Source organism: Astatotilapia calliptera, chromosome 19 (assembly GCF_900246225.1).
Source record: "Astatotilapia calliptera chromosome 19, fAstCal1.2, whole genome shotgun sequence".
In the NCBI taxonomy this organism is placed as follows: domain Eukaryota; kingdom Metazoa; phylum Chordata; class Actinopteri; order Cichliformes; family Cichlidae; genus Astatotilapia; species Astatotilapia calliptera.
Window position 1 is genome coordinate 22,021,014 of NC_039320.1, and position 10,403 is coordinate 22,031,416.

Below are 10,403 nucleotides of genomic sequence, written 5' to 3' on the forward strand. Positions count from 1 at the left end.
TCAGTGTCCTCTGGCTTGCTTTCAAAATACGTTGTGACTGATTGTTTGCTTTTTTGCTTTTTATCTCGTTTGCATCGTGTGTTTTTCTTTGTATGTGAGGTTGATTTTCAGACCTGGTGAAACGAAAATAACAACATTTATTCTTGTTCTTACATTTTTTTCCCTTCTGTGCAGTAGAAATTTCACATTGTGTTGTTCCTTCATATTATTTGGCTAAAAGTAATGTTCAGCCCAAATGTCATAAGGAGTTCTGTATAAAAGCTCTTGCAATAAATGCTTTATTATATTTAGCAAAATAAATCTGTGGTTAACACGAGTATTAATATTAAATAAGTCTACTATAATAAAATTAATAATTAACGCCAAAATTGGACATTTCAGATATACCCTTACTTTTAATATTTCAAATACACGGCCTAGTTATGTACCTAAGCCTTAACTGTTTCTCCCTGTCTGTGGGGCTCGTGCGTAATGGATACCTTTGAGAGAAGACGTATATACTTCAGGTGTGTCCAATTTCCAAAAATAAAGATGAAGAATCATGTGTACAAGAATCATGTGTCTCCATCACCTTTGAATAATTTATTATTGCCTGAAAAACAAACAAGATATCCGTAGACATAGGTTCGTTTGTTTTCTTTCTTGTTTTCTTCCTTTGTTTTGCCCAAAGTTAGACATAAAGTTAGACATTTGCAAACTAAAGTCAGCCAGCCAGCTAATGTGACTACTGTACAACTATTGCACTTCTCTCCCACGGGGTCAGATTGGTGCACGCATTCTCCCTCAGAAGGTGGGAGGAGCATGCAGCACTGGGACGCTTCACGATGCAGCAGTCCCGTCAAAACCTTCAGGTCCACCTTCAGCAGCCAGACCACGAGTACACCTGTGGTATCACTTTCATTAGCACGTTGCTTGGATTAAAGGAAAGAAAGCAGAAAAAAGCAAACCTGTGAAATATGGTCGAAGTCACTTGGGAGCAGAACGACTGGGCAACATAGGTAAGGCAGTTCATTTAAGTCAGAGGTTTTTGTTTTTTATTAAAAAAAAAAAAGATGAAGATTGTGTTTAAATGAATGTCTTTTCTCATTTTCTGCGTGCTCGTGCGTAATGGATACCTTTGGGAGAAGACGCATACGGTTCAAGTGCGTCAGTTTCCAAAAATAAACAGGAATACAGTAAATCACCCCCAAATATATACATGCATATGCATTTATATTTATATTTAAAGTCAAGCTCAGTGTATTTAAAAAAAAATCTCGTACAGATATATTTTTAAAACTAAAAATCTAAAAGCGCTATGTAGATCTTTTTGTGTAGGATCCTCTTAATTGTGAACGAATCTTAACGTGGTTTTCTTTTTTCAAAAATCAACTTTTAACTAGTGTCCTTTTTCTAGATGGAAGATGTCGCTTCTCCACGAAGCGAGAGCTCTTTATATCAGCTGCTTTGTATTTTGCAGGACAAAAGGGGTCTTCCTCGAAATTACGATGCATCTCACAGCTGTGGTCTTAATTCTCTCCGTGACAAACATCGTCAAAGGTAATCTTAGATTTCGATCAGCCGAGGCAGCTGACAGCGACACAAAGAGATTTGAGTCAGTTCATGAAAAAAGAAAAAAGAAACAACCCCAACTCCTTTTCTCCCTGCGTGGAAATAGAAGACCAGGGATTTAATATTTTATTGTTGTGAATCTTTCGTGTGTGTTTTTTATTTTGTGATGCCAACATGCTGATGTCTTCCTTTCTCAAAGGTTGGGAATGCAGCACAGGGTGCAGCACAGAAAAGGGTTTTTGTGAGAAGCCCGGGAAGTGCAGGTACTGAACGACCTCAGATTTCTGTGTAGATTCTATTTTACCTCAGGAGAAGCAAATGGCTTTTGGAGAAATACAATAACAATTCAGCCAAGTGAATCTCTGTTTTTGGCGCTTGCATTATGTGTAAGTCAGCTGCCAAGTCTGTTCTTTGTTTAAACAGTAAAAAGCATTGTTATCCCGACAGATAATTTAAAAGGTTTCCTCATGTTTTTGTTTCTGGCAAAACCTTCTGAATCTACTCTTTAGCCAAAATGACTGTACCCTGTTGCTGTGGGTATTTAGAAAGATTAACCAATTACAGCAATCGTAAATCGCAGCATTTGATGTCACTTTAATTGTAAAAACATGCAGATAATATCGGACCAAGAGCAGGACTGCGAAGCTCATTGGGTGGTGTATTAATAGTTCAGATTTAATGCCTTTATTTAACCTCATTCAGGTGCAAACCAGGGTGGCAAGGAGACAACTGTGACCACTGTGTACCCTTCCCTGGCTGTCTGCACGGCACATGTGAGAAGGCATGGCAGTGTATCTGTGAGGAGGGCTGGGTGGGCAGCCTTTGTGACCAAGGTAAGTGTCATTAGGCTCCCCAGGCACTCCTATCTCAATCTGCCCTCAATACTGATATACAAGAGGTCAGGGTGAGTCACAGAGCTCTAGAGATACATGGGTCCAGAGAGATCAGGCTGGTCTCTATAATATAGTTAACTGTATTTTTCCCAAGGGCATAGTCGGAGCATAAATAATCTGACTATGGAAATCTGCCAACAACAAGGAAAGCTGAAACCCCTAATAAAACTGCCAACATCCTCATGATAAACTACCTTCCCTTGTGCCATTGAATAACGCATGCGTTATTAATTTATGAAAATACCCCGATGAAAATGTTATTGTTAAAGTCACATTAACATTTAATTAGATGCCCTATTTTAGTTCAAGGATTTTGATTATAATCATAGTATCTATAGTGGCCATTATCACACAAAAGGACTTGGAGACCCTGGAGCAAAGGAAGAAACAAAGGAAGAAACAAAGGAAGAAACAAAGGAAGAAGAAGAGAGATTTTTTTTCTGGCTTCCAGCTCAGTGTGACCTCTTTATCAGCACGCATAGTGCATCTTTTATTCTGTTGGAGCATATGAGCCACTTGCCTGTGTAACGCAGTTGGTTATGTTCTCAGTTTTGTTCTTGGTGACAAGATGCTGTGGTGGGGAGTGTAGTGTGAGAGTGGAAACAAAGACGAGAGGAAAAATCAGCCACAGAGACACAGGGAGAGAGAGAGAACCTACAAGATCTAAAAACAGCATACTTATTAGTATTTTTTTTTCCTTTCTCTTTTTACCACAGATATTCGCTTGTGTTCATCCAGGCCTTGTGCTATTAATGCCACTTGCATAGAGACCGGAGAGGGACGATACCTGTGTGTCTGCCCCCCTGGCTTCTCTGGAGAAAACTGCCACCGGAGGAGAGGACTTTGTCTTACAAATGGGTACAAAAAACTTTTGAGTTCATAAGCAGGGGAATACTTATTTTCAGTCTTATCCCCTATGTTCCCTCAAATATTTTATGGTTATTTTTTCCTAATTGCTCTATTGCTATTTAGTATGCGTGTAGGTAGGTATATCAGCCCTCAGACTATACTATACAATGTACAATACTATACAATAGAGCAACAAATCGTAAACATAACATAACAGTCACACCTTTTACCTCCTCGGCTGTAAAAGGGTGATGGGATATTATTATCACAACACTGGCTGGGTAGGTGAACATGTCAACTCTAGAACGAGGCGACGTAGGATTTTCAAATTCGTACCACAAGTGCATCTAGTAGGAGCCTGAGGGGAAGCACCGGCGGCCGCCAGTATTTTTTATATCTGTCAGAAGTGTCATGGGAACGGGTTTGCAGTGAACAGAGTGTGGCTCTAGATGCAGGACTCAGCAGATTGTCGTAACTCAAAATCACAGCTTCATTTTAACGCTGACAAAAGGGCAAAAGAAACAAAAAACACAAACTGAGCTAAGCAGGAATAAACTGACTTGAGGCTACACAGGCAGACAACGAGTCACACACCATGAGGGAGGCAGTGAGTGGAAACACCTGGGGGAACACAGCTGAATAGAATCTAACTGACGAGACGGGGAATGCAAAACATGACGCGGGTGAGATGAAGGACTGTCGAGATAAAACAGGAAGTGATAAACAGAGAGACCGGGACTAACTTGCCAGAACAAACAGGGAAACCAGACAACAATGGAGACAAAACACTGAGGGACCAGAGAGACACGGGGACATGACTGGGAAAACAGAAAGGAAAAATAGAGAAACCTAAAAATCCCCAAACTTAAAAGCCCTGGTCCAAAACCCAGGAACCGTGACAAAAAGTGGCTTATTTGCAAACACTGGCTGTATATAATAGATCATCATAACCTTTTTGAAGCCTTGCCTTTAGCTTTCGGCTATTGCCAGCTTGTTTTTTTTAAACCAGATGTGATGCAAGAGGTGGAACAAACTGCACACTCATACATTAAATGACTTGCCAATCAAAAGAGAGCCACAGACTAAAGCTTGCACTGATTTATCATCAGTTCCACTTTAAATGGGAACATAATGTACAACTTAAAGTTTATGCTGGACTAAATAACACTTGAAAATATTGATTAACACTATGAATCCATAAGAAAAGTATTTACTCAGGGCCATGAATAAAGTCAGTCCTTGACTTATATGCAATCAGAGCACTTCTTCCAATCAGAGCAACTGGCCCTCTTGAAGAGTAGAGATAATGCATATTGTGTTGGCTTAAGTTTAAGATCTAGATGCTATGCCCATATTCTGTATCAAATGTCCTTCTCCACTAACTTTAAACTGTTGGTCGCTAACACGGTCAGCCATGAAGTAAATTGCAGCCAAATACCCCAGTGTCACATTCATACCATGCTTTGTACTCATTTGATCTTTGTTGTTTTTTTGCATGATGGAATCATGCTTTACTTTCAACCAGCAATTGTAAAACACTGCAATGTGTAAGATGATGAGGCTCACTTAGCCAAAACAAACACAAAATATGGCTTTGGGCAAACAATTCCCCTTCATGTCAAATCCAAGACAGCTCGGTTGTATAAAGAAAGAATTTCAGTAAATTTGTAGTCCTGCAGCTATGTTTATTGTGCTCCTCCCTAAAGTAGCTGACTGTGTGTACCAGGGCAGCATCATAAGCTGCATCCCACTTCAGAGGCTTCATCCTTTAAAGTCAAATTTTCAAGATCAAATACACCATAATTGCTTGTCACATTTCGGATACTCCATCACTCAGAATGTGACCAGTAATCCGCTCGTCCTTTGGCAGCTGGCGAACACAACTGATGCGCACTTAACATCCGTCTGTATCAAAGATGAATTTCAAGGCCTTTGGCAGATCGTTCAGAAATATCATATTACCGTAGCACAAGGGTCATCACTCGTTGATATGATTGTTCCAAAGGCCTAAATATTTGGACAGTTACATTTTGATGCTTTGTTGTGCGCTCTTCAGCACCATAAATTTAAAATAAAACAACTGATCTGATTCATTAATCTCTTAAGTCTGAGCTTTCATTTCAATGGATTTATTTCACTGTCTGTGAGTGTGTGTTGTCTCAGTGTTAGTCCAAGCACAACAGAGCTCACGCGTGGCTCCCAGCTGATTGCGAGTTGACTTTTAGATTTAGGTGGAGTTGAATGTCAACAAAGAGGGGAAGAGGTGGGGGTCAAAAAGATGACAGCAACAAAGCAGGCTTCTATCATAGAGATATCAGTGGTTCTCCAAAATCAGTTGGATAACAACAGGTGTGCACGAAAATGCACAGGCTGGAAATCATTTGCATAATGATGAAATCCGCGATTGCTTTCATGACAGCTGGCTGTACCGAAGCCCCGGGAGAGCATCGCCAGGAAAATTTTAGAGCATCTACTCATGTCTGTCGGGGGCCTCATTACCTGCAAAAAATAGTAACTGTTGTAAACCGACTCAAAATCAGAGTTTTGTCATTTTTAATGTAATATCCAATATTATCGATATATAAGATTCAACTTCTGATTGGAAAATATGCTGCAAAGAGCCCTGCCATGTTAACACAGAACTTATATTTGAACTTAGAGATAAGTTTCTCAGGTTAATCACATCTATTTGCTTTTACCACTACTTAAGCTGTTAGAGTCACATTCCTAAAAACGTTCCACTTTTACTGGCTTATGAGCAACATTTGAGTATTAATCTGGTCATCCGTTCAATGGTAGGTGATGCTTTTAAACACAAACCCTGCCTGGACATTTGAGATAATATCACAACAAAAACAGCCTTGCATCCCGTGCCTGCACACAGATGGGTTGCAGACAGAATTGGTCCCTGAAGGAATCTTCCTCCTGCCTGTCAAATGAATATAAAAGACTCTCTGGGGATTCAGTTGTCTGACACAGCCCTCCACACTCTGAACCACAGCATGTATTTTCCTCTGTCAGGCAGCCTTGTTGTTGACTTGAAATACACCTAAAATTCAATAGCTTACATAACATCGATAGAGAATTGTCAGCTCTCCTCTTATTTTCAAAAATAATTACCCATCCATTCATTTTCTTAATCGCTTATCCAATGCACAGAAATGTGCATATCTGGAAATGCTGTGATCAACTCTATCATTTTCATCCTGCACAAACTGAGGTCAGGCAATTGTTGTGCAATTGTGCACGACAGAGCAGGACGGAAGCAAGGAAATGTTTGATAAGGAACTGTATTGTTATTTAGAAATGTAGTTAACACATAAAGCGCAACACAGCAGGCAACAGCATTTTCCTTACTTTGAATTTCATGTTTGTCGGAAGGAGCTGTTGCGTTTAACAACAACACTAATTTTGCTCATTGTTAATTACACTTTCCTTGAACTTTTACATTTTATGTAACATCAAATGCATCAAATCCTTAAATGAAAGGACAACCATGTATGTACAATAAATGTTTATTCCAGCTTTGTGAAAACTCATATTTCTGGTAATTCAGTGAGATTTTTTTGTAGCTTTAAGATTAGAGGAATTTTCTCCCCTGTTGAGGAATATTGATTCCTTTATTATTCCTGTAAATTTGCCATTAACATCTCTACCTTGAAATCGACACGTATGATTAAACCAATTTCCCCCTGCTTATTGCTGTTTTATAACCACAGGCTAAAGCATGCACTGTACTGCTCTACATTTATGTAAATCACAGGACACTCTGTTTTCCTTTATGTCTCTTATGTCCTATCCTCCAGCTCTCCTTGCCAGAACGGAGGCACATGTATGGATGCCGAGGGCTCAGCAGCCTTTTCTTCCTGCTTATGTCCCCCTGGATTTTCCGGAGACTTCTGTGAGATCGGCATTGACAGCTGCCAGCCTAACCCTTGCCTCAACGGTGGCAACTGTACAAACCATGGCCTGACTTTCACATGTGTCTGTCCACACGGCTTCACTGGTTTCACTTGTAATGACACCACCAGCCTCTCTCCCTGCGCCGGGCGGCCCTGTGCCAACGAGGGCACCTGTGTCGGTCAACCTGATGGAACCTTCCGGTGCATTTGCCAGAAATGGTTTACAGGTCCCACATGCTCCCTGCTGCACAGACCAAGAAACAGATCCAAGCCGGTTGCTGCCAAGCCTGTGGACAGAGTGTTTGCTCTGACTCCACAGCACTACTCCCTCCCCGCTCATGCCTTCCACAAATTGCTGAGACCACCTGAGAGAGATCTGCTCAAGATCACCCTGAAGGAGACGGTTCACTCATCCGGTGTCCTCGTTACGCATGGTCAGCTTGTCTGCTTCAGCTTGCTAGCACTGCTCACCTGCCTGGTCATCTTGGGCACTACAGGCATTGTGTTTTTTGGCCGCTGTGAGACGTGGCTGGCGAATGCCAAGTACAGCCAGCTTGTCCGGCAGCAAAGGGAGCACCTGCTGAGAGAAGCTGGCAGCACAAGCCAGGAAGAGGCGGAACACTCGGTAAACATCATCCTGCCAGAGAAGATTAGACTCACCAGCTTTGGGAGGCACTACACCTCCATCTGATAATATCATCTCGTCCTCACCCACACTCCCCCTGGAAGAAGTTGAATGTGAATGTGTAAAAATAGCAGCGATTAAAAAGCTATGACTGTCGTGCAGTTGTGTTTAAAGTGTGTATAACCGAGAGCTGGTGGGCTATCCCGGTACATGTTTGAATGTAAAGTCTGCTGGACCAAATGGATATACATGACGCTGGTTTGTAAATGTATTTTTAATCCAAAATTACCATTAAAATGTATAATTATGTGAAACATGTTCTCTCACATAGCATGTTGTTAAAAATATGTCATTGTGTGGCCTCTTTCTATTTACTTCTTTCTCATGAGTTGATCTAATTAGGAAGTGGGGTTAATTAAGAAAATGAAAAATATATCTGAATTCATAATAGTCGGTACAAAGTGACTGAGCTGCTGACTTTTAGTTTGTACTTTCATGAGCACCATCAGAGCTGCAATCTCTCATTTGAAAGATAAGCCAATAAGACGTCATCGTTTATTGTAGCCCAAACCTCCTTCATACAGCATGTTGTGAATTTCCAGATTCTTTATAAATGCAAAAATACATATTGTGAGTGTTTTCAGTGCAAATAACACATGGCTATAGATCGTGTTACATGCCACCCAAACAGCTGTGCAAATCCTGCAGGGATGAACTCTACAGAAAATGTTGTTTTTAATGTAATAAATGTATTTCAGATGTCTAAAAAGGTAATTTACTTTTTCATATACCACACAGCTGCTACCCACTGCATCATATCAGACATTAATTTGAAAGGTAAGTATAGATGTCGAGTCTGATATAATGACATTATTTGTTTTGCTAACTCGTTTTCACCTATTTATATCAATGATTAATTACGTGGTCGTTCTAAAACTCGTGTTCCATGAGCTTTTATAAGATTTTCCACTAGTGCGTCTTACTGTCAGTGTTATTATGCATCAATGAGCTCTGAAATTGGTACTGCAACACCTGTTTCAGTGTTATTAGTTTGCTTCACGCATGAGATGGCCATCCACTCTAAATGGAGGAAACGTGATTCCCATGAAAACCTAATATATGTCAAAATATTGAAAATCCACGTCTGTTACACAGGAAATATGCAGACTGATGTGAATAGTACTGTGTGTAAAGCATCACTGCTGATATGAGGATTGCTGGGATTTCAAGGTTAAAGATTCTGTCGCTTTCTCAGTAAGTCCCCTTCAGCCTCCTTATTGTTTATCATAACTCTCTAATTGGCTGGTTATCTACATTTCATTTTCTGACATGCAGAAGTAAAACATAATGATGTACAAGTGGTTTATCTAGCAGGAGGTTGCAATTACAGTCATTTAGGACTTGTATTATTCTGAGATAATTCACTGTTGTACTTTGAAAACGTTTGCTTGTCTATCGCTTTTAATAAAATACGCCACAATGTGTCCGCCTAACTAAAATGCTTGCAGTGTCACATGCTTGTACACAAAGGTGACTTTAGTCTTGTATTTGACTTGATTTCCACCTTAGTTGGTCATTGGTCTTGATTTTATTGCTTTTAGCTGCTGTTTTCTTCACACAACAGACAGTTGGAGACAAGATCAGATCCTCCCCAAGGCTCATGCAGTGCGTCAGCTGTTTAACAGTGCAAAGTCCAACTGATACACATGCTGCGAGTGCACCACCACCACCTGTTCTAAAATCATACAAACATCTGCTCTCCTGCTTTGATCTCCTTCATAAATTTTTCCCCAAGGCCGTCTTGATGGTTCTCAGCAGAGTGATAATAAAGGCTCTGTCCACACGCCTCCACTGGCTGTAAAGGTTTCAGATAACAGTCTGTGTCTCCATCTTCTGGTACAGTTATACATTACTCCTCTACGGCACCATTCCAGACAGCCATGTCAAATCTGGCAGGTCAACCCCTCGTAAAAGCCTAAAATGTTCTACAAATTGTAATAAAGATGTTTTTATAAGTTCTTTTTTATGATACATTGTTTCTCTGTTAGATCTTTGGATTTGATCATGTGTTTGCTATTTTTTATACTATCAACCATGGCTGGAAAAGATAGCAAGTGCAGTGTATGTTGGAGACTGTAGCAAAGGACAGTAAACAGGAAAAAGACAGTTTCAAATTGTTTCAGTCAAATTGTGTTTATGTGCCCGGTTAGTTTAAGGTGAAATTACAGTTTCTTCAAACTGTGTGTTAATGAGAATAATAAGTTAGTAGTAGAGTAGTAGATCCTGCCTCTCTTGTTTCATGTCGAGTTCATTTTGACTTAATTTTGATATAATAGTGTAACTCTCAATTTGCATTTATTACCATTTTAAAGAATAGAAGCAGAACAGATAGCAGGAAAGTGCCAGGCTGAAGTGATTGTAGTGACTAGAAGCTTGTTCCAAGTTACAACCTCTCAAACTTGCTGTTTGATCCACCGTGTGTACATTTCAGACTGTAAACTATAAACAGTCTATAAAACTATAAACAGTGTATAACCGGATGAAGTTTTCCTAATCTAATGTCTGCAATTCAATCCAGTTTTA

The 10,403-nt window shown here is 40.1% G+C and overlaps 1 protein-coding gene across 4 annotated transcripts; it reads left to right on the top strand.

Moving 5' to 3' along the window:
• The first annotated feature begins 796 nt into the window (after positions 1 to 796).
• Positions 797 to 8,167, top strand: dlk1 (delta like non-canonical Notch ligand 1). 4 transcript variants are annotated; one of them, XM_026152792.1, is made up of 7 exons: positions 797 to 998; positions 1,125 to 1,142; positions 1,460 to 1,539; positions 1,751 to 1,814; positions 2,254 to 2,384; positions 3,161 to 3,302; positions 7,100 to 8,167. In XM_026152792.1, exons 3-7 carry the CDS (start codon positions 1,488 to 1,490, stop codon positions 7,884 to 7,886), a joined length of 1,176 nt encoding a protein of 391 aa, XP_026008577.1. In that variant the 5' UTR covers positions 797 to 998; positions 1,125 to 1,142; positions 1,460 to 1,487; the 3' UTR covers positions 7,887 to 8,167. The 4 variants fall into 4 exon arrangements, with proteins under 4 accessions (XP_026008577.1, XP_026008574.1, XP_026008575.1 ...); XM_026152789.1 differs by having other exon boundaries at positions 1,128 to 1,142; XM_026152790.1 differs by lacking the exon at positions 1,125 to 1,142.
• Positions 8,168 to 10,403: the final 2,236 nt, after the last annotated feature.